This window comes from Haliotis rufescens, unplaced genomic scaffold (assembly GCF_023055435.1).
Source record: "Haliotis rufescens isolate VD_foot unplaced genomic scaffold, xgHalRufe1.0.p SCAF_85, whole genome shotgun sequence".
NCBI classification, from domain to species: Eukaryota; Metazoa; Mollusca; class Gastropoda; order Lepetellida; family Haliotidae; genus Haliotis; species Haliotis rufescens.
The window spans coordinates 1,233,423-1,257,990 of record NW_025964378.1 but is presented as its reverse complement, the minus strand read 5'-3'; the positions used below and the strand labels follow the sequence as shown (position 1 = coordinate 1,257,990).

At 38.0% G+C, this 24,568-nt stretch overlaps 1 protein-coding gene across 4 annotated transcripts in view; it reads right to left on the bottom strand.

Moving 5' to 3' along the window:
- LOC124146908 (protein cycle-like) overlaps window positions 1–24,568 on the bottom strand; it is a 126,609-nt gene that overhangs the window by 5,074 nt on the left and 96,967 nt on the right. For 3 of the 4 annotated variants that reach the window (XM_046517464.2, XM_046517465.2, XM_046517462.2), the window contains 9 exons: window positions 16,871–17,047; window positions 16,025–16,271; window positions 10,953–11,059; window positions 7,399–7,549; window positions 4,956–5,035; window positions 3,692–3,803; window positions 2,805–2,873; window positions 1,810–1,858; window positions 1,323–1,404 (listed from right to left, as the gene is read on the bottom strand). In XM_046517464.2, coding sequence (XP_046373420.2) covers window positions 1,323–1,404; window positions 1,810–1,858; window positions 2,805–2,873; window positions 3,692–3,803; window positions 4,956–5,035; window positions 7,399–7,549; window positions 10,953–11,059; window positions 16,025–16,271; window positions 16,871–17,047 — 1,074 coding nt within the window. The remainder of the gene's footprint in view (window positions 1–1,322; window positions 1,405–1,809; window positions 1,859–2,804; window positions 2,874–3,691; window positions 3,804–4,955; window positions 5,036–7,398; window positions 7,550–10,952; window positions 11,060–16,024; window positions 16,272–16,870; window positions 17,048–24,568) is intronic. The other variant, XM_046517463.2, reaches the window with a different exon arrangement.

The window sequence follows — 24,568 nt, the reverse complement described above, 5'->3', positions numbered from 1 at the left end:
AAACCCACTTACAATTAGTCCTGGAAATAAAGTTATCTTATTGACAAATACATATCTACAACATAAAACAAATAAAGGCCAAATGGAGCCCAAAACAATCTTTAATTTCAGAACTGATGCAATCTAACTTCAGTTGGACTCCTTTTCATTTTTTTTTCTAGAATGTATGTGTTACATCGACAATGGTATATGCATTCCGTCAAGAATGTTTGTGTTACATCGACAATCATATACGCCTTAAGTCAAGAATGTGTGTTACATCGACAATGGTATATGCATTCCGTCAAGAATGTTTGTGTTACATCGACAATCATAACATTAAGTCAAGAATGTGTGTTACATCGACAATGGTGTATGCATTCCATCAAGAATGTGTGTGTTACATCGACAATGGTATGCGCATTAAGTCAAGAATGTGTTTGTTACATCGACAATGGTATACGCAATAAGTCAAGAATGTGTGTAACATGGACAATGGTATACGCAATAAGTCAAGATTGTGTGTGTTACATCAACAATGGTATGCGCATTCAGTCAAGAATGTGTTTGTTACATCGACAATGGTATACGCAATAAGTCAAGATTGTGTGTGTTACATCAACAATGGTATGCGCATTAAGTCAAGAATGTGTGTGTTACATCGACAATGGTATGCGCATTAAGTCAAGAATGTGTTTGTTACATCGACAATGGTATACGCAATAAGTCAAGAATGTGTGTGTTACATCAACAATGGTATGCGCATTAAGTCAAGAATGTGTTTGTTACATCGACAATGGTATACGCAATAAGTCAAGATTGTGTGTGTTACATCAACAATGGTATGCGCATTCAGTCAAGAATGTGTGTGTTACATCGACAATGGTATGCGCATTAAGTCAAGAATGTGTTTGTTACATCGACAATGGTATACGCAATAAGTCAAGAATGTGTGTAACATGGACAATGGTACATGCATTAAGTCAAGAATGTGTGTGTTACATGGACAATGGTATGCGCATTAAGTCAAGAATGTTTGTGTTACATCGACAATCTTATACGCATTAAGTCAAGAATGTGTTTGTTACATCGACAATCTTATACGCATTAAGTCAAGAATGTTTGTGTTACATGGACAATGGTATATGCATTAAGTCAAGAATGTGTGTGTTACATGGAAAATGGTATACGCATTAAGTCAAGAATGTGTTTGTTACATCGACAAACTTATACGCATTAAGTCAAGAATGTGTTTGTTACATCGACAATCTTATACGCATTAAGTCAAGAATGTGTGTGTTACATCAACAATGAACCAAATGAATAATGAATGCATATTTTACCTTCAGACTGGGCATTGTTGGCAGCAGAAGCAGCATTGGTTGTCGACACTGCGTTACTGGCAGTCCCCGGAGACATGTCATTCTGAAATACATCACAAGGTGAGTAAGTGAGTTGGGTTTACCGCTGCCTCTAACAGCATAACAGTTGTTATTGCATGTCTGCTTGATATGGGAGGAAACCCAAAAATGATGCAGATCTTTGACGTTTACTACTCTGTTGAACCCCACAAGTATGTGATGGTCACAAGCCCAGAAACATAGAATCTAGGATCACAGGATTCTGGCACACCAAAGGGACACAACTCTGCACCCTCTGGATCTGTGTATGCACAAAAACAATGTCTCAGTTTCACAAGGCCATGAAGCATTGTTTGCATATTTAGCTTCATTTTTGTGTATTTGCTAAAAAGACAATAATTCTATTTTTTCCCCAACTCATTGTTCAAGCATTTAAACTGAAAAACAGCAGTTTCTACAAACGTCTCACCTGGAGGGCAGGAGATGGCACAACGTTACCACTGACTGGAGACGGACTTCTGAAAAGGATGTAGACATGCAAAATTAATTCCTTCATCTTGTCAAAAATGACTTTAAAAGAAACCATGATCTGTGACCAGTGAAAGGAGAGAAATTCTTAGCCAAGCCCACAACCTTGTAATTTCTTTCAAAATTACTAAAACAAGATGTTAAAAATTGGTTCAAAGCCACCATGTTTAAGATAAAATTGATAAGCCTGAAACTAATGTAAAAAATTTAAAGTTGGACAAACGTTCTGACACAAGAAGCTTGAAAATAATAGAACGGACTCCCTGCAATCCAACCGCATGCAGAAATGGTTCAAAATTGTATGCTTAACGGTAAACTGGACCATTATTTGTTTGTTTGTAGTTTAATGCCACACTCAGCAATATTCCAGCTATATGACCAGACAATCCAGTGTTTGACATCATGAGCATCGATCCACGCTATTGGAATATGATGGTATGCATCAACCAAGTCAGCGGGTCTGACCACCCGATCCCGTTAGTTGGGTCTTCGGGGTTGCTGAAGACCTATTCTACCCCGGATCTTCACGGGTCAACTGGACTATTAACTTTACAAATATGATTTATTTCGAAAACTTAGGAATGAGAATAAAAGAAAGATGAAAATGATTGTCTGGAACCAGAAACCAATGTATTCCTAGGAAGAAAGCAATAATTATCACAAGTTTTGTTACAATCACCACACACCCTAATCCCATGCCAACCTACACCATAACATTCTCCATATACAAGTATGTTCCATAACCCTGAGCAATGTGATTGTGTTTTCTTCACATACGAATGAAGAATTACTTCTTTCTATAACAGATACCATTTCATTTTGAGTCTGCCACCAAGATATTCGTAGAACAGTGCCGTGAAGACAAGCCTCATTACCACAAGCTGTGCTAGAAAGTGTCGTACAATCAGAAAGAGAGAGAGAGGTCCAGGTTATTACCCATGCAGCTGGGGAGATTCGGTGCCAATTCCTGGGCCTGCCGTTACTATAATCATCTCGTCTTTCAAGCTGAAACAAGGCCATTAAGCCAGGGGTTGTTTAAGTCTGGCAGTCCACATGACTGTAGTCTTTGGCTTGTTATTTCAAGAACACAACTGCGGGGCCATCAAGTGGTAACAGAAGAATATTTTAGCTGCAAAGGCTTATGGGAAACCATTGGCTTGCATTTGATTGGCTGCAGCAGAAGTTTGATTCAAATATGTTTTACTAGAGGGCTCTTCAGGTTATTGCTAATTCTGTGGTATTGTTTGAGTGTTTAGTGTTTGTAGACAATGATTCCTGGCACGCTTGAACACAGATTACCTCCCCTGATTTACTTTCAACATGTGTGAGCGAATGAAGATTAACATTGCTCTAGCCATATTCCAACCATGGTTTCATCTTGGGAATAGAGCACTTTTATTCAGCATCAAACGCTTTAACCACTGGGCTAAGTCAACATAATCAATCTCGAGTAATCAATAATCAAACGAGTCTTATTGAATATTGGTCAGCACAGATTTCACATCAACTCTCAACAAAACTTGAAGGAAACAATCCCATGGGTGTGTGTCGGCTATTCTGCCACGTCAGCAATAATTCAGCTATAGGCAAAAAAATAAGAAAACTGCTCCCATGTTAAACTGAAGCACGGGTCTTTTGCCAACTGGGCTAGTCAACTCAATAATACACTTTACAACAGAAAAAAAATTTTAAATTTTGAAACAGGTATTTCCGGGTATGCATATATTTTATTTTGAGTGTGTATGTGTTTCAGATTATTTTTAAGTGTAGTAGATATTGGTACAAAAAATTAAAAAATGAAACAATGGAAGATTTGTTCCTACCTGCTCTGCTCTGTGGCTTGTTCTGCGATCTGTTTCCCGATCCGTCCCGCTCCTCGCATCATTGCCAGACGCGGCACAGGAGAGGGACTCTCTTTACTAGGCTTCTCAGATTCTGTTGATTGCAGTATAATCGATATACACTTGCTTTACAAGGATGACACTTAAAGATAGCCATTGACCCATACTAAAAGGCTGGCAGACCTAAAGTAACATGTGACCTAAGTGTGTCACAATGGAATTCCAATGTAATAACTGCCACTTCATCTTGATAAAACAATCAATAGTCACTGTCAACAGTAATTTTGAACATATTTTGAACATATTTACTTGCTCAAGTCGTAATTTAAGAGAAGGATGTTGGACCGATTGTCTTTTACAGTTTTCCTTTAAATAATAAAGGATTACACTTTTTATGGACATGTAGCTCCTGTATACCAGATCAGCCAAACAAGAGAATCTTCCAATACTGTTAACGTGAATTACCATAGACTCATGTTCCAAATGTTCCACACTCCATTATAAGAACAAGAAATACTGTATTCGATGTAATAAGCGCCTAGGGCACTCTCAAAATTAGAAATAGGGGGCTCTTATTAGAATATAATTTTTGGTGAGAGAAAAAACAGAGTTGAATGATTGTAAATTTTGTGAAGAATCTGTGCGTATTATACACAATAGATATATTTTCGAGACTTTTATTGCCCATAATTAAGGGTGCATATAACACATGAGCGCATATTATACACGAAAATAAATAAGTCTTGTGCACATTGATCAGTCGGAAAGGGTGCTAATTGGGATTGTTCACTAGCCAATATATTAGCAAATATCGCCATGGGCGCTTATTACGTCGAATACTGTATGTATCTCCATGATCGCAAATAACGCCACGTAATTTATTTCTATATTTAGGCCAGACATTTTATTCCTTGATTTGCAAGGGATGCAACTCTGTACACTTGTGGTGATTAAAACACATTAAACAACAAAGATTTATATGTTTGTTTGATTATTTGTTTCTATGCAGTACTCTGCAATTATCCACCTATATGACTGTGAAAGTGGCCAGGACTAGGTAAACCAGTGATTAATATTATGAGCAACATCGCAGGGCATGATAACATGCAGTCAACCAAATCCCCGAGACTGGTCAATTGAGTCACTTTGTATGTTACTGGGGACGAATTCTAACCTGGAATCCCCAAGCGGGCCTTGATACATAAATATCAAAAGATAAATTTTTGTTTTTAAATTTGAGACTTACCGATAGGAAAGTTGTAGTTAGATGACATATCAGTGTCCCCAGCATCTGCTGCTTGACCAGAGCTGGACACCTCGGGGACACTGTAAACAGGGATGCTACCATGAATAAACAGCAGTGAGTGAGTGAGTTAAAATTTTAAGTCACATCGGCAATATTTCAGCCATATCGTGACTATCAATGGTTAAATATAATACATATATTGAAGCTTATATAAGAACCTGCCAACGAGGGACAGTAAAATGACTAGACTTATCACAGAAATAAAGTTAAAACTAGTATGTAATCATAAAATCAATAGCACGATACAAAACTTGACATTATAAAAACGGGCTATAGATCGCCAGCAACTAAAGGTAGATCACCATGCTAGGGTCCATGGGGACTTACAGTACTTTTGCTACCTGCATGGACCCCAGCCGGATTTACAACATCCCTTCAGGTGTTGGCGATAATTGATAAATGTAGCCAGATTTAAGGAACACATATTCTACGATTAAAACTGTAGTTGGAATAACATTCTTTGAATGATATGGACTTACGATACCCTCTCAGGGGGACAATAATTTTACACTACTTCAACCCCCTTTGAGGATACAGCCACGATCAATCATAGATATTGATTTATTCCACTAATGCTAAAAAGTCATTTATTTTATAGCAATTGTACATGGCCGGCAAAAAAGAAAACGGCATGTTAGAAAACCAATAATATTGGCATAGATCTTACAAGACAACCAATAGGTTTGATAGGCATACTGATAATTATTATCATTCATAAATTTTGATTGTTTGTTTGTTGTTTAACACCGCACTCAGCAATATTCCAGCTATATGATATATCATTGTATCTGGGCCAGACAAACCAGTGACTGATATTGTGAGCAACCATCCACATTTTTGAGGTACGATGACATGCAATCAAGCAAGTCACTGAACCTGACAACCCAATCCATTTGGTTGCCTCTTTCGAGCATGATATAGATTGTTTGCAACCACTTCTAACTCGGAATCCCCACATGGTCATTGTTATCTCATCTTCCCGAGGCAAGGGCATTTACTGATTTTAAAAGTCCAGTTTCCACCCTTGCCGAACTAGGCTGGAGTTCCTGGGCTCGATCGTAGCGCCACCAGTGGCTATTACCAGTTATGTCCCTTCTAAGCCTCTCCCATGGACTAATCAGATTCCAACTCTGGTATCACTTGCATTTGCCTCAAACAAAATGGCGGCACCCAGGTCAAGACGATCTAATTGATAATCAAGATCTATATTGTGATAAAATGGGTCTTACATCGCAAAGTGCATCAAATCACGTAATATCAAAAGATATGAAAAGATTAAGAAAATATCTGTGGACAAGCTGGGGGTGCACATGCTTTGTAAATCCTGCAATCGATCGAAATCTGCACGACAGTTTACGAACCGGATCTCGATTTCGTTGTGTGATTTTGATTGGACTATGCATAGACTCGTTAGTTGAGCCAAAATGTAACTCCATAATACCAGCCTAGTTCGGCAAGGGTGGAAACTGGACTTTTTAGTCAGTTAACTGTCTTGCCTCGGGAAGATGTCGTTATCTAAACTGCACAATATTTGAAGGAGTATGCAGACATTCACTGACAACACATTATGAACACAATACTTGTTGTCAGTCATATAACTTTCGAAAACTTTCATAAACATTATCTGAAAAATTCTGGAGGGCCAAAACTGATCCCCCCAAGATGCCTGGCCAGTTGGCAAAGAAACAGACGTACGGTATATATTGATTGAACCACCTGTAAAATCTCTAGCTGTGACAAGAGTGGTCTAGTTCACCACACTCGGCAATGTAGTTCAAACATATCTTATTCAACTTAACTTAATTATCAGCGTTCCTATTTACTGGTAATTACCAGTTTTTTACCAGTAAAATTAGGCTTAGACTGGTAATTGATGTGACAGCCAATATAGTACCTTATAAATCGGTGATATTCATATTAGTACATTTTTGAACAAAGTCAGCTTGTCTGTTACCATCAGGGTTTCCATTTGTCTATTTCTAGATTAAATATCCATTTGTTGCGACTTCGTCTCGAAATATTTAAAACAAAGGAGAAAATTCCGACTCAAGTTTGAAGTGAATGACGCATAGATCTAACTAAGTAACTTCAGAGATGACACATGTCAGACACAATTGGTGAACTAAAAAACAAAGCTTACTGCCTTGCGTGGTTTCCAATAAACTATGAAATGAAAACAAAAGGATTTTGACATTATATGACACCTTACCTGACATGATAATTCATAGAAGTAATAAAATATTGACTCGAATTTTCAACTAGACAGTCTGGGCAGCTATTTCGAACACTGATTGCATGTGTGTGTCACTCGCAGTTTTGACAGTACTTTCCTGCTCGCAAAACTTTCCAGATGTACAGTACTGAAATTAAATCTCAAACTTACTGCACCACCATGTTGGTTGACACAATACATTCCACTTCTTTCGTCCAGGGGTTGGAAAAGGCAAAGCAGATCGACTTCTGATGAACATATTTTCCATTCTTCCCTAGAAACCGGTACACGTTTGTCTCCACCTTCTCTTTTGTATCTAACACTGCAGACATAATTACATGTATGATAAAAATTAATATATCAATTTACAAGTACATCATGTAAAAAATAAGTATAAATAGTGAAAAATCTTAAAGGACAAGTAAAGTGAAAAAATGATTGCGATTTTGTTGCGAACATCAATTTTCGAAATACATTTTGTCAGTTTCTGAGAGAGAAAATTCATTATATTCGTAGAAAGTATCCCTGGGAAAGTTCTGAAGTCAATCACTCTGTAATCAGATTCCAAAACCAACCTATTTGGGGGCGTGGCCTAAGGCTACCAGTGCTGCAGTGACAACTGTTTTATTGGCTGATATGTTTGCTGTGTTTATCTATCTTGTGATGCTTAGCCGTTATACATATATATCGGATTAACGAGACTGATTAATGAGTGATTTCAGCAATACATTGCAAATTAGGTGTGTCTGAGTGCGAGACTGTCTGATTAACAGGTCTAAATAGCACTGATTAAATCGGTTCCCATCATTTGTGTCGGATAAAGCCGATTGTCGGATTAACGAGTGTCGGATTAACGAGACTTGACTGTACTATGTCTGTTATTTCTGTTAATCCTACAAAAATAACATTGCAAACACTGCTCAAAATGTGAAACGACCTTTCACCTTGACATTGTGAATAATCAAACTAACAATTAAAAAACGGTAACTAGTGTTTTATTACGAACATCCTGTATGGGTAGCTAGCTGGCCACCTCCGCCCTATTCCACACAATACATGCCTGTCAGGGAATATTCCCCGAGTAAAGAAGTGAAGGCATCTTCAGTGTTGTTACTAAGGTGACATAAATTGTGGACATAGTAATCAAATGAATGAGCAGACAGAAAAAAGATTTAATGTACCGTATTCGACGTAATAAGCACCCCGAATATATTTGCTAATATATTGGCAAGTGAACAATCCCAATTACCAACCCTTCCGATTGATCAATGTACACAAGACTTATTTATTCGTGTATAATACTCACTCGTGTGTTATATGCACCCTTAAGTATGGGCAATTAAATTCTGGAAAAATATATGTGTCGTATATAAACAGTCAGGCCGTCAGTATAAACCACGAAAATTACCTTTCAACTCTGTTCTTTCCACCAAAATAATATTCTAATAAGAGCCCCCTATTTCTAATTTTGAGAGCGCCTGGGTGCTTATTATGTCGAATACAGTAGTCCTGCACCATGACCGTGGAATATATTTATTTTATGAAAAATGAAATAATCTAGAAATGCATACAAAAGCAAGTCTAGCAAGCTCTAGCTAGCTCTATTCCACAATGAAATCAGCATAGGGAAATTTTTTAATTTTTTTTAGAGTAATGAAGGATATTGTGTAATATAAGATTTCAGAGACTAAATGTTAGTCTAGTTCAAACAATGTGACAATATTTATGCTACATATTATTAGGAAAAAGAGAAATGGCCTGCCACTAAAATTACATTGTTGCAATGTGTTTCATAGAAAAGAAAATTGGCTCATGGTTTCAATTAAAACAATATCTGGTTTTGCATTTGTAGCTAAAAACATATCCAGTCTCCCAAATGGTCGGTCCCTTATATATTTCGATTCTATTATGACAAATACCCTGTACCCGTACACCACGATCACCATCTCTTCTGTCAAGTATGTTGCACAGATCCCTCTTGTTCATGAGGATCATTTGACTGGACTACAATTTATTTCTTTAGTATTAGAAAAACCGAGGCAGAAGCAGGCAGACTGGGCGTCAGCCCGATTGTCATAATTGTTGAAATTGCCGGCGCATCAAACACAGGGAACTCTTTTTAACCCCACGAAGGGGAATCCCTTTATGATGAAAGTTTTTGTTTTGGGGATGACTTCGCCTGTCGTCTTTTTATAGTCTGTTTTACGCTATTTCCGTTTTTCATAATATATTCTGGTCAAGTATTTGTGACTAAGTATCCCCTAAAGTATTAAAATCTGCAAAGTTTCTATGTTGATTTTAATTTCCCTTTAAAATCATTCTTGACAAAAACAAATAAACTGATGTTATAGTGATTGAGCACTTCAAGTATGAAGCCAGACGTATCAAATGCTTAATGTCCCCATCATCGGAATCAATTGAAAAGATAATCCAGGCTATCCTGTTTATATTGGAAAAACACTTCCTGAATTATTATTCTTTCTACATTAAGAAACTTTTCAAAGTTTACAACATGCCAATGTTGAAATACATAAAAAGTCTAAAATTCAACACATCTAGCAAAGTTGATGTCAAATTCTAAATATTTCCTTTCCAAAATTATACAGATCCTATGAGACTAACATGAGCCCTATTTATTCCTCGTTTTTTTTCAAATCAGATGGATACAGTTTCCAAACAGAAACTGTGTCTCTTATGAACAAAGGTTTGTAATGGTTTTGCAAAACGTTGGAATCAGATAACCAGAAACCAACCTGTTATATTTTTTTAACTCCTTAATGTCATTGCTCAATGCTGGCATTTGATTAAACCATGAACTGTTCGACAATAAATGTGTTGATCTGATTGTTTTTTTCCCTTTTCATAACTTGAAGGTATTCATTTGAGACATCAACACAAGACATTCACATTTAAGAAGATTGGAATCATTATATCAAAAGGAATATTCCTATTCGATGATTACCATATTCATTTACCATGTTCCTAGTGAATTATTTTCAGCGATATTGCAATATCACAAGTAATATGTTCTTCAAAATTATTTTGTATTTTGTTATTACCTTAGTAACTTAAACTTTTTTCATTTTAGTGAGTGAGTGAGTTGTGTTTAACACCGCTTTAACAGTATTCCAGTTATATCAGGGCGTGTCAGCTTAATGTGGGAGGAAAGCCTGAAGTGATGCAGGTCTCAGACATTTACCACTTTGGTGAAACCCACGATCACGAGTATGGTGCTGACAAAACCTAGAAACATAATCGGGGGAAACAAGGATTCGAGCCCACAATGATAGGTTTCTGGCGTGCCCAAGGGACGCAACTCTGCACAGTGAATCGCGGCACCTTAGACGACTCAGCCACCCGTGCCCCCGATATTTCATTTGAGACAAAGTATAACTTTAATTTTTAATTTTTTTTAAACATATACTTTTTTAACCAATCAGATTTTAAGAGATACTTTTTGTGCTGCAATAATCCATTAAGAATTACACCTTTAATCTGATATTTATGCAAGTTTATTACACACTTGACCCAGATCACAACCACCCTATCCTTAGAAAATAATGGGCAGCCCCAATGTGGTGATCAAATGTGCAACATAATAAATTACCATTGCATGTCTCCCAATAATCAACATCTGACAGACTAAAGAAAATCTCATCACGACTATCTTTCCGTCCTCAATAAGCTAATTAATCATGCAATGCAATACATCAAACGTGAATCACCTTTTCGATGGACCTCTGATAAATGTTCTATGTCGTCTGAGTGATAATACTCGTACACGGACGTTCCAAGTAGCTCTTGAGGTAGATAGCCAAGGATCACGGTTGCTCTGTAAAAAATATATATATCAAATCATTAGCTCATGTAGCCCTTGATATTATGGTTCATATTGACGTAAGCAAAATGTTTCTGATATTGCTATACCAGTATCAATCTCTAAAAAGAAAGGGGGCATGGGAGGCCCAGTCATCTAAGGCGCTGCGATTCGCTGTGCAGAGTTGCATCCCTTAGTCATGCCAGAAACCTATACTTGTGGGTTCGAATCCCGGTTCAACCCGATGATGTTTCCTGCCAGAGAATTTTCTTTTCCTTTCTCAAAGAAAAAAAACCAGGCACCCCACAAATATAAAACGGTCAATCCCTAAGATTAACAAAGTTTTGAAGTCTTTTATGGTACTGCCTGGTGTCTTGACATTAAACTGATTCACAAAACCAAGTGTTAAAACAGTCCTCCTATCAAGCTGATGGCATGGGTGGCCCAGTCGTCTAAGACGCTGCGATTCGCTGTACAGAGTTGCGTCCCTTGGGCACGCCAGAAACCTATGATTGTGGGTTCGAATCCCGGTTTGACCCGATTATGTTTCTAGGTTTGTCAGCACAATACCAATGCTCATGGGTTTCACCGAAGTGGTAAACGTCTGAGACCTGCATCACTTCGGGTTTTCCTCCCACATTAAGCTGACACGCTGTGATATAACTGGAATACTGTTAAAAGGGGCATTAAACCCAACTCACTCACTCTAAAAAGAAATGCCTTGGTAGACCTTTTTCATTGCAGTACAACTCTCATGAAAAGAGAGCATAAAATTCACATTGCTTTGAACAGTATTTCAGTTAGATCTCAGCTTATCAGCTTGATGTGGGAGGAGAGCCTGAACCGATGCAGGTCTTTGATGTTGACCACTTGATGAAGCCCACAGAGATTGTATGCAGCATACAAACATACAAACATAATCAGGGCGAATTTGTGATTCCTACCAATGAACACAGGTCTCTGGAACGACTGGGTAACCATGACTGACCACCATCCCCAAATGAGACGATGTAAGGTAAATGTCTGAAGGTGAATAATGGTAGTACTTTTAAAAAATTACATCCTTTTTCAGTCCAAAACATACTTTGAGTAATGATGTTTCTGCAAGTTTGAAAGCAGATAAATATGTCAGGATAGGGTAAAAAAATAAAAGGATAATAAAAAATCTGAAATTAACAGAAATTTATTAAACAGTTATTCACAGCTGGAATTATCATAAAATCAGACATGAAAAATATTTAAAAAAAATTAAAATATCAAGAGGTTATTTTTCTTAGTCCCAGTTATTTATTACAAACAAAGTTTCCACACAGAATTTCAAAGTCAAAGTTTCAAATTAAGCTACAAACTAAATTTTTGTATTTTGATTCATATAAATTCCAAAACATTCTATTCTTAATATATAGTATTTTTTGAGTGACAACAGTTAAAAGCAAAAAGCAATGTTATTCTAAAGATTTGTTTTATGTTGGCGTTTGAAAGTGTTTAATTCTTTGGTGGTTTATGCACGAGAGGTAGTGTTAAATAGCCTTCATAAGTATTATCCAAATGCTTCAAGCAAGTTTACAAAGACTTTCATAAACAGACAATGTTTAGGCCAAAAATAACATGTTTTACCCATCCCAATGTTTTTTACATGTTTGTAGAAAGGGAACTGTTTTCAGATTTGAGGAAGAAACTTTAGCGGAACATACGAAACAGGTCACACAGTAACACAATTACAACAAGTTACATGTATTCAAAATGTTACAAAACTTACACAAACAACAGGTTTCTTTGAAGAATTTCAGCCAGTTACCTTTCTTTTTCTTTTAAGGTGGTGATTAAGTGCTTCCCATTTAAATTCTTGGCAAATTCTAAAACAGTTTCTGTCAGCTTGGAGCAAACTCCATCAAGCACGATTTTGACTTCGATGCCAAAGAGTCAGGGCTTCATGGACAGAGGTATCAGGACATATCTTGGAGAATTTTTCTCATGATATATTGCCAAAAACAATCAGCATTTCTAGCAACAAATAAATTCTCATTTCCGGCACATATTTGCGAACAGAGAATAAGACAGACGGATGTTTCAAGATGACATTCTCATAGACACAATCCATTATTTCAATATTTATACAGAGAAATATTTCCTTAAATATGATGGGAGTAAAACTCTCCTTAATATTTACCCACTAACTCTGCACGAGACGCATTGGCATTATTTTCTCAACAAAGAGAAAGTTGTTGACAATACCATGGCGGGATGCGAGTACCGCCCTAAGAAAACAGAAGAGCTGAAACCTCTCTCTCACTTTTCACATTTACCTGACTTGAGTCAATGTTAGCTAGGCCAAACTATGAGTTAATGCATGGCAATATGAAATTATTTAGGACTTAAATACCATTTTTATTATTTCTAAAGAAAATATTTAATGAAGCTTTGTCAGAAGAATAGTTTTGCTTTGGATCAAAAAGCAATATGTTGTATACTCCATGCTTCAGGTACAGAATATATTTTCCTGTGAGAAAGATACACAAATAAAGAAATGAGAAATTGCAACGAGAATAAAAACGCACATGAAAGATTGTAAAAACTAAAGACATCTGTTTTACATTAACCTCATATTTTTTCATTCATTACAGATTTACTGACAGATAAAAAAGAAGGATGTCGTCATAAGCCCAGGAGTCTCGTCTCATTTTTTAAATTGTTCAGTGATAAAAATGCATTAATAAACAGGATACAGTCAAAATTGATTTAAAATAGAAGTTGCCACTCCCCTCAACATAAAAGGCAACAATAACAACATTAAAAGACATGCAATGAGGAAGTAAGAGAATGATGAAATATGTTTGTTTCTATCTTTCATGAAAAAATAAAAAATAAAGCCAAGACTTCTTAAACTTGCTCTATTCTCTAATGTACCAAATATTATAAGTCGAAATTTAGTTAACAGTAGTAAAACAAATGTGATTTTACTTACATGCATAGATAAGATAAAATATAATCCACATCTTCATAATTATTGTTGGTACTATCATGGCTCTGCGTTGAAACTGAACTATTTTCAGTGTTTCAATGCTTCAATCATTACAATACAAGAAATTGGCAAGCCGAGAAGGTCATGTCGAATATATGAACACACAGTTTGGTAGCACAACGAAGATTGACACCATTGGCCATACCCTACTAGTCCCCAGCTCATTTCTGGCAAATGGTTTTTGTAACCATGGTAACATAACTAGATCTTTTTGGCAGGAACGCAAGTCCCTCATTTTGACTAGTCTTTGACTAATGGCAGTGGCCATGTCTATATCCGAACAAGCAGGCACCAAGGAGTAATATTGTCTTTCCATTTCCTGCCTATTTCTAGATCATCAACCATAATCCAGACTTTCTCTGATGCGGATGTCACAGGAAGCCTGGTGATAAACGTCATATTTGTCACAAATAGGTTTTAAAAATAAAAACGAGTATCAGATTATGTGCTATTAATTCCTTGTTGAATATTAAATGACAGCTGAGGATTTAATAAAGTGAAGTCATATAACAAGTCGGATGCCAAGATCTTTACTCCAAAAAGACTTATAACATTATCACTACATGGGAGTTAAACTGATATCAAAGGATCTGACAGTTGAGTGAATGAATGTTGTTGTACGACATATTATGATAATATTTCAGAAATATCAGCATCCAGCAAATATCAGTAACCCTGTGGTTAAAGCATGCACAATGTCACTGCAGGTCAGGGTCACTGTAGGTCAAGGTCACTGCAGGTCAAGGTCACACAAACAACCAGGTCAGACACTGGAATGAGTGAGTTAGGTTACTGCTGCTTTCAACAGTTTCTCAGTCCCATCATGCATGTCAACTTGATTTGAGGGGAAACACCAAAGTGAGGCAGGTCTTGGACAATTACCACCTTAGTGAGGTGAAATGGTGTTTAACAATATGTTCAGGATTATTGTACTTATATAGCGACGTGTTTGCATGTGTGGCTGCTTGTACTAGTCCGGACTAAAGCTGGTTTTATAGTGCCAGCCTACTGAGATACCATGCCATAGTTTAACATAGATACTCCACTCGTACATGGTATACTGACCCCAAGATGACCAGTCCTTATTTTAGACCCTTAAAGGGGAAGTGTACACGCAAAAATCACTTTCTTTCTTTTTCTAAACAAAACGCAATTTTAGAATTAATTAGTATCTGTGTTAGAAAATATACACTCATTTTTTTCACAGTGAAAGTAGGAAGCTCACAATAGTGTGAAAATGATATGCCGTTATGATGCCTTCGTTTTTCGAGCTAAACAGGCCTGAGTTATCCCCCTTAGATTATGACGTAATTGGTGCCAATTCAACTGGGTCCCTGTCTATTCTCAACGCAAAAGATATCAAGTACCAGTTTGCGGTAAAACAACATGGCCTACGACACACTCCGGCGCAGTGGTGACTCAGCATAACACTATGCTGGCTGGCATCTGAGACGCTAGAATCACACACCTAGACCTACACCACGTGAAGCGGCTCTAACAAAGCATGATGACGTCATAATGTTTATCAATTGGCACAAATGACGTCATATTGCGAGAGGCCATAAGCCATGGTTTTTTTGTTGTGGAAATAGAACATTTGGTAAATGTGAAAAATATAAATCGTTTTAATGCGAAAAATATGTTAATTAATTGTGATATTTTTATATTTTTGTCTATGACACTTCTAGGTTAACACTTTTAATGTGGAAAAAGTACAAGAAAAATAGGTTAATTTCCGTGTGAACTTGCCCTTTAATGCTGAGCGCCAGGCATGTAAACATCTTTTTTGGTATGCCGCAACATGGCATTGAACCACCAATCTTCTGCTCTATAATAGGCCATTTTTATTGCGCATATATCCACACCACTCAGAGGCATGCTCAAAGTGCTATTATTACCCCGGTCACTGTGCACTCAAGAATCATTCTCAGCTCCCTGGGGAGAATACAAAAACTCACCGCTCATCAACATTTGCAAATTTTCCATCTATACTAAGTCGAGACATGTACTCCATTGGTCGAATGTTGATGTTGCTAGGCGATGATGAAGGCTGAGACTGGCAGGTAGGCTGGATTCGACCAATGGCAACAAGGCAACTGAGGCTAGGACTTTCGTCACTTTCATTGTCATCATCGATGCCCATCTTGCTGGACGACCAGGACTTGAGGTAGCCGCTACAGTGGATGATTACATAGTTCTTCTTATCTGCAGGGTGAGTGAGGGAGTTAGTTTTAGTACAACGTTTTAAAAAATGCAAACAATATGGAAAAATGCAACAATGGTGCTGGTACTTGTTTACTACTTTAAAACTCTGGATATGGGGTGACATGGATTGCAATCAGTCCAAACCCAGATGAGCAGCAGATTCTGTCACAGCTAAGGGACATAACTCTGCAGGGTGAACATTGGCGCCACACAGAACAGCAGTACCCAGGCTTGCAATCAGTCCAAACCCAGATGAGCAGAAGATTCTGTCACAGCTAAGGGACATAACTCTGCAGGGTGAACTTTGGCGCCACACAGAACAGCAGTACCAAGGCTTTCCCTGAGTTGGAAGACAGGGAGAAGGAAGTATTCAGATGTATTTGAGACCGTACAAAACAAAGAGGTTCGCATGCTGGTGATATCGCAATGATGACACACAATCAACCAAGTCACCATGCCTGATCACCTGATCCATGAAGTCGCCGCGTCCGACCAGCACAGGTTGCAGGAACTAATTCTAACCAGGAATCGCCATGGGGCATATCACAACAGAATGGCAGTACACTACACTGAATGATCGAGGATGTAACAGGACCAACCTGATTTCTTTTTCCTGTTATATTGATAGGAGTCAGGATCTTTCTTCATTGCATTATTATTCGGCAGATTGGCTGATGATTTGGATCCATACTTCATCCGGAAGAAGAATGACCTTCGAGCCCCGGAGCACAGCTTCGACATCTTCTGGGGCACTTCTGTTTTCACTGGCATCATTGCTATCAACAGAACAAGATTTATACTTTAGACCCCGTAATTCAATAACTTCAGCCAAATCCCAAACCCAGTGAAACTGAGCGATTTGGCCATCATAATAATATAAATCTAACAACTTAGATATAAATTAGTGTTGTAGAGAAAACAATTTTGTATTGATTCCTTTCATAGAGAAACAGTCCTTGAAAGTTAACCATTGGGAGTGTCTACATATGTGGAATGGATATAACAATAGGGAGTGTCTACATATGTGGAAAGGATATAACAATAGGGAGTGTCTACATATGTGGAAAGGATATAACAATAGGGAGTGCCTCATGTGTGGAAAGGATATAACAATAGAGAGTGTCTACATGTGTGGAAAGGATATAACAATAGAGAGTGTCTACATGTGTGGAAAGGATATAACAATAGGGAGTGTTTACATGTGTGGAAAGGATATAACAATAGGTTATGTCTACATATGTGGAATGAATATAACAATAGGGAGCGTCTACATACGTGGAAAGGCTATAACAATAGGGAGAGTCTACATGTGTGGAAAGGATATAACAATAGGGAGTGTCTACATATGTGGAAAGGCTATAACAATAGAGAGTGTCTACATGTGTGGAAAGGCTTTAACAATAGGGAGCATCTACATGTGTGGAAAGGCTATAACAATAGGGAGTGTCTACATGTGTGGAAAGGATATAACAATAGAGAGTGTCTACATGTGTGGAAAGGCTTTAACAATAGAGAGTGTCTACATGTGTGGAAAGGATATAACAATAGAGAGTGTCTACATGTGTGGAAAGGATATAACAATAGAGAGTGTCTACATGTGTGGAAAGGATATAACAATAGGGAGTGTCTACATGTGTGGAAAGGATATAACAATAGGTTATGTCTACATATGTGGAATGAATATAACAATAGGGAGCGTCTACATACGTGGAAAGGCTATAACAATAGGGAGAGTCTACATGTGTGGAAAGGATATAACAATAGGGAGTGTCTACATATGTGGAAAGGCTATAACAATAGAGAGCGTCTACATGTGTGGAAAGGATATAACAATAGAGAGCATCTACATACGTGGAAAGGCTATAACAATAGGGAGTGTCTACATATGTGGAAAGGCTATAACAATAGAGAGCGTCTACATGTGTGGAAAGGATATAACAATAGGGAGCATCTACATGTGTGGAAAGGATATAACAATAGGGAGAGTCTACATGTGTGGAAAGGCTATAACAATAGGGAGAGTCTACACGTGTGGAAAGGATATAACAATAGAGAGTGTCTACATGTGTGGAAAGGATATAACAATAGAGAGAGTCTACATGTGTGGAAAGGATATAACAATAGAGAGAGTCTACATGTGTGGAAAGGCTTTAACAATAGGGAGCATCTACATGTGTGGAAAGGATATAACAATAGGGAGAGTCTACATGTGTGGAAAGGCTATAACAATAGGGGGCATCTACACGTGTGGAAAGGATATAACAATAGAGAGAGTCTACATGTGTGGAAAGGCTTTAACAATAGGGAGCATCTACATGTGTGGAAAGGATATAACAATAGGGAGAGTCTACATGTGTGGAAAGGCTATAACAATAGGGAGAGTCTACATGTGTGGAAAGGATATAACAATAGGGAGTGTCTACATGTGTGGAAAGGATATAACAATAGGGAGTGTCTACATGTGTGGAAAGGCTATAACAATAGGGAGTGTCTACATGTGTGGAAAGGATATAACAATAGAGAGAGTCTACATGTGTGGAAAGGCTATAACAATAGGGAGAGTCTACATGTGTGGAAAGGCTATAACAATAGGGAGTGTCTACATGTGTGGAAAGGCTATAACAATAGGGAGTGTCTACATGTGTGGAAAGGATATAACAATAGGGAGCGTCTACATACGTGGAAAGGCTATAACAATAGGGAGAGTCTACATGTGTGGAAAGGCTATAACAATAGGGAGCGTCTACATGTGTGGAAAGGATATAACAATAGGGAGAGTCTACATGTGTGGAAAGGCTATAACAATAGGGAGTGTCTACATGTGTGGAAAGGATATAACAATAGGGAGTGTCTACATGTGTGGAAAGGCTATAACAATAGGGAGTGTCTACATGTGTGGAAAGGATATAACAATAGGGAGTGTCTACATGTGTGGAAAGGCTATAACAATAGGGAGTGTCTACATGTGTGGTAAGGATATAACAATAGGGAGTGTCTACATGTGTGGAAAGGCTATAACAATAGGGAGTGTCTACATGTGTGGAAAGGCTTTAACAATAGGGAGTATCTACATACGTGGAAAGGCTTTAACAATAGGGAGAGTCTACATGTGTGGAAAGGATATAACAATAGGGAGTGTCTACATGTGTGGACAGGATATAACAATAGGGAGTGTCTACATGTGTGGACAGGATATAACAATAGGGAGTGTCTACATGTGTGGAAAGGATATAACAATAGGGAGTGTCTACATGTGTGGAAAGGCTATAACAATAGGGAGTGTCTACATGTGTGGAAAGGCTTTAACAATAGGGAGAGTCTACATACGTGGAAAGGCTTTAACAATAGGGAGTGTCTACATGTGTGGAAAGGATATAACAATAGGGAGTGTCTACATGTGTGGAAAGGATATAACAATAGGTTATGTCTACATATGTGGAATGAATATAACAATAGGGAGCGTCTACATACGTGGAAAGGCTATAACAATAGGGAGAGTCTACATGTGTGGAAAGGATATAACAATAGGGAGTGTCTACATATGTGGAAAGGCTATAACAATAGAGAGCGTCTACATGTGTGGAAAGGATATAACAATAGAGAGCGTCTACATACGTGGAAAGGCTATAACAATAGGGAGTGTCTACATATGTGGAAAGGCTATAACAATAGAGAGCGTCTACATGTGTGGAAAGGATATAACAATAGGGAGCATCTACATGTGTGGAAAGGATATAACAATAGGGAGAGTCTACATGTGTGGAAAGGCTATAACAATAGGGAGAGTCTACACGTGTGGAAAGGATATAACAATAGAGAGTGTCTACATGTGTGGAAAGGATATAACAATAGAGAGAGTCTACATGTGTGGAAAGGATATAACAATAGAGAGAGTCTACATGTGTGGAAAGGCTTTAACAATAGGGAGCATCTACATGTGTGGAAAGGATATAACAATAGGGAGAGTCTACATGTGTGGAAAGGCTATAACAATAGGGAGAGTCTACACGTGTGGAAAGGATATAACAATAGAGAGAGTCTACATGTGTGGAAAGGCTTTAACAATAGGGAGCATCTACATGTGTGGAAAGGATATAACAATAGGGAGAGTCTACATGTGTGGAAAGGCTATAACAATAGGGAGAGTCTACATGTGTGGAAAGGATATAACAATAGGGAGTGTCTACATGTGTGGAAAGGATATAACAATAGGGAGTGTCTACATGTGTGGAAAGGCTATAACAATAGGGAGTGTCTACATGTGTGGAAAGGATATAACAATAGAGAGAGTCTACATGTGTGGAAAGGCTATAACAATAGGGAGAGTCTACATGTGTGGAAAGGATATAACAATAGAGAGTGTCTACATGTGTGGAAAGGATATAACAATAGGAAGTGTCTACATATGTGGAAAGGCTTTAACAATAGGGAGCGTCTACATACGTGGAAAGGCTTTAACAATAGGGAGCGTCTACATACGTGGAAAGGCTATAACAATAGGGAGTGTCTACATGTGTGGAAAGGCTTTAACAATAGGGAGTGTCTACATACGTGGAAAGGCTATAACAATAGGGAGTGTCTACATATGTGGAAAGGCTTTAACAATAGGGAGCGTCTACATACGTGGAAAGGCTTTAACAATAGGGAGCGTCTACATACGTGGAAAGGCTATAACAATAGGGAGTGTCTACATGTGTGGAAAGGCTTTAACAATAGGGAGTGTCTACATACGTGGAAAGGCTATAACAATAGGGAGTGTCTACATGTGTGGAAAGGCTTTAACAATAGGGAGTGTCTACATACGTGGAAAGGCTATAACAATAGGGAGTGTCTACATGTGTGGAAAGGATATAACAATACAGAGAGTCTACATGTGTGGAAAGGCTTTAACAATAGGGAGTGTCTACATGTGTGGAAAGGCTATAACAATAGGGAGTGTCTACATGTGTGGAATGAATATAACAATAGGGAGTGTCTACATGTGTGGAAAGGCTATAACAATAGGGAGAGTCTACATGTGTGGAAAGGATATAACAATAGGGAGCGTCTACATACGTGGAAAGGCTATAACAATAGGGAGAGTCTACATGTGTGGAAAGGATATAACAATAGGGAGTGTCTACATGTGTGGAAAGGATATAACAATAGGGAGTGTCTACATGTGTGGAAAGGCTATAACAATAGGGAGTGTCTACATATGTGGAATGAATATAACAATAGGGAGTGTCTACATGTGTGGAAAGGCTATAACAATAGGGAGTGTCTACATGTGTGGAAAGGCTATAACAATAGGGAGTGTCTACATGTGTGGAAAGGCTATAACAATAGGGAGTGTCTACATGTGTGGAAAGGCTATAACAATAGGGAGTGTCTACATGTGTGGAAAGGATATAACAATAGGGAGCGTCTACATACGTGGAAAGGCTATAACAATAGGGAGAGTCTACATGTGTGGAAAGGCTATAACAATAGGGAGCGTCTACATGTGTGGAAAGGATATAACAATAGGGAGAGTCTACATGTGTGGAAAGGCTATAACAATAGGGAGTGTCTACATGTGTGGAAAGGATATAACAATAGGGAGTGTCTACATGTGTGGAAAGGCTATAACAATAGGGAGTGTCTACATGTGTGGAAAGGCTATAACAATAGGGAGTGTCTACATGTGTGGAAAGGCTATAACAATAGGGAGTGTCTACATGTGTGGAAAGGCTATAACAATAGGGAGTGTCTACATGTGTGGAAAGGCTATAACAATAGGGAGTGTCTACATGTGTGGAAAGGCTTTAACAATAGGGAGTGTCTACATACGTGGAAAGGCTTTAACAATAGGGAGAGTCTACATGTGTGGAAAGGATATAACAATAGGGAGTGTCTACATGTGTGGACAGGATATAACAATAGGGAGTGTCTACATGTGTGGACAGGATATAACAATAGGGAGTGTCTACATGTGTGGAAAGGATATAACAATAGGGAGTGTCTACATGTGTGGAAAGGCTATAACAATAGGGAGTGTCTACATGTGTGGAAAGGCTTTAACAATAGGGAGTGTCTACATACGTGGAAAGGCTTTAACAATAGGGAGTGTCTACATGTGTGGAAAGGATATAACAATAGGGAGTGTCTACATGTGTGGACAGGATATAACAATAGGGAGTGTCTACATGTGTGGACAGGATATAACAATAGGGAGTGTCTACATGTGTGGAAAGGATATAACAATAGGGAGTGTCTACATGTGTGGAAAGGCTTTAACAATAGGGAGTGTCTACATACGTGGAAAGGATATAACAATAGGGAGTGTCTACATGTGTGGAAAGGATATAACAATAGGGAGAGTCTACATGTGTGGAAAGGCTTTAACAATAGGGAGTGTCTACATACGTGGAAAGGATATAACAATAGGGAGTGTCTACATGTGTGGAAAGGATATAACAATAGAGAGTGTCTACATGTGTGGAAAGGCTTTAACAATAGAGAGTGTCTACATGTGTGGAAAGGATATAACAATAGAGAGTGTCTACATGTGTGGAAAGGATATAACAATAGGGAGTGTCTACATGTGTGGAAAGGCTTTAACAATAGAGAGTGTCTACATGTGTGGAAAGGATATAATTAAAGGGAGTGTCTACATATGTGGAAAGGATATAACTATAGGGAGCGTCTACATGTGTGGAAAATATACAAATTAGTTTGTGTTGGAAAGTGGATTCATTGCGAAATTGTTTACCCAAAACTTGAAACGACATTGTGAGAACAAAAATAAATTTTGTAAACCAAAAAGTACTTGCCAATTAAATGGAAACGTGTTACTTGTGTCAGTAGTAGGGTGCCCAAGATGATTTCACGGTGAATTGTTTAATCCACATCAACAGTGGTTCACTGAATTTCATATTTTGATAACTTATATCAAATAATTTACAAATAGATATACATAAGTGATTTATTAAATACACTTCTCAGCATGATTTTTAGTTTTGGTGAATTATGAGTAACAAAATTCTTTTGTTACATCATAAACAGGAAGTGCTATTCTTACACATAGACATTAATAAACAAAAATATCAAAAACTGACAATACACACGTCAAGGGAAATAATGAGTCACGACTCCGACACAAACACATGCAGATCTCACATTCAGTCTGTCATTAATACTGAACACTCAAAACTGTTAAAAAACGGTAATATTTCCTCAAGAAATCTCTCTCCTTTTCTTCCATATGATATACCCTGATATCCATTATTTTGTTCAAACTAACATCTCAGATTGACAAACACGAAAATCAAGAAGAACAAAAAATGGAGACACATCACAGTGTACGCCCACGTTCTGCACTCAATCTTGGAAATTGAAGGGTTATATGTCAAGTAGGGGACTTACTTGCCTGAAAATCAACCTATAAATCTTGCACTCTACACCATAATCCAAGACAGTCAAGAGCAGTCAGAAATGGATTCCTTGTGCGGAACCTAAATGAGATTTTGTTGTAGTGCCCAGAGATAATATATGTTAGTAGCTTTCAACACAGGTAATGGTGTCAAGCATCAGTTTGAGTTGAATAGTAGCTCACTTTTTATTATCTCGCATCATTTATTGAGGTGGTGATACTGGGTTATGCTAAAAAGGTAAAAATCATTTAAATAATTTCATTTAATTGAAGAAAGATGAACAGGCACCTTTTTTTGTCCAATACTGAAATCAATAGAAATTAAGATTTCAGCTTACTTGAAAAATGTATTTGGTATATTCTTAACTTCAACATCAGATTTTCCACACCAAAACAGACACAAATCTCCACGCCTCCACTTCAGCATAGCCTGGGTGGCATTACCTCCAGGGTGGCATTTTAACCAGGGTGGCAATATGACCATGGTTGCATTATAGCCTGGGTGGCATTATAGCCTGGGTGGCATTACAAACAGGGTTGCATTATTGCCTGGGTGGCATTACAACCAGGGTGGTATTACGACCATGGTTGCATTATAGCCCTGGTGGCATTACAACCAAGGTGGCATTACATCCAGGGTGGCATTATAGCCTGGGTGGCATTACATCCAGGGTGGCATTATAGCCTGGGTGGCATTACATCCAGGATGGCATTATAGCCTGGGTGGCATTTTAGCCTGGGTGGCACTACAACCAGGGTGGCATTTTAACCAGGGTGGCATTATAGCCTGGGTGGCACTACAACCAGGGTTGCCTAATAGCCTGGTTGGCATTATATCCAAGGTGGCATTATAGCCTGGGTTGCATTATAGCCTGGGTGGCACTACAACCAGGGTTGCCTTATA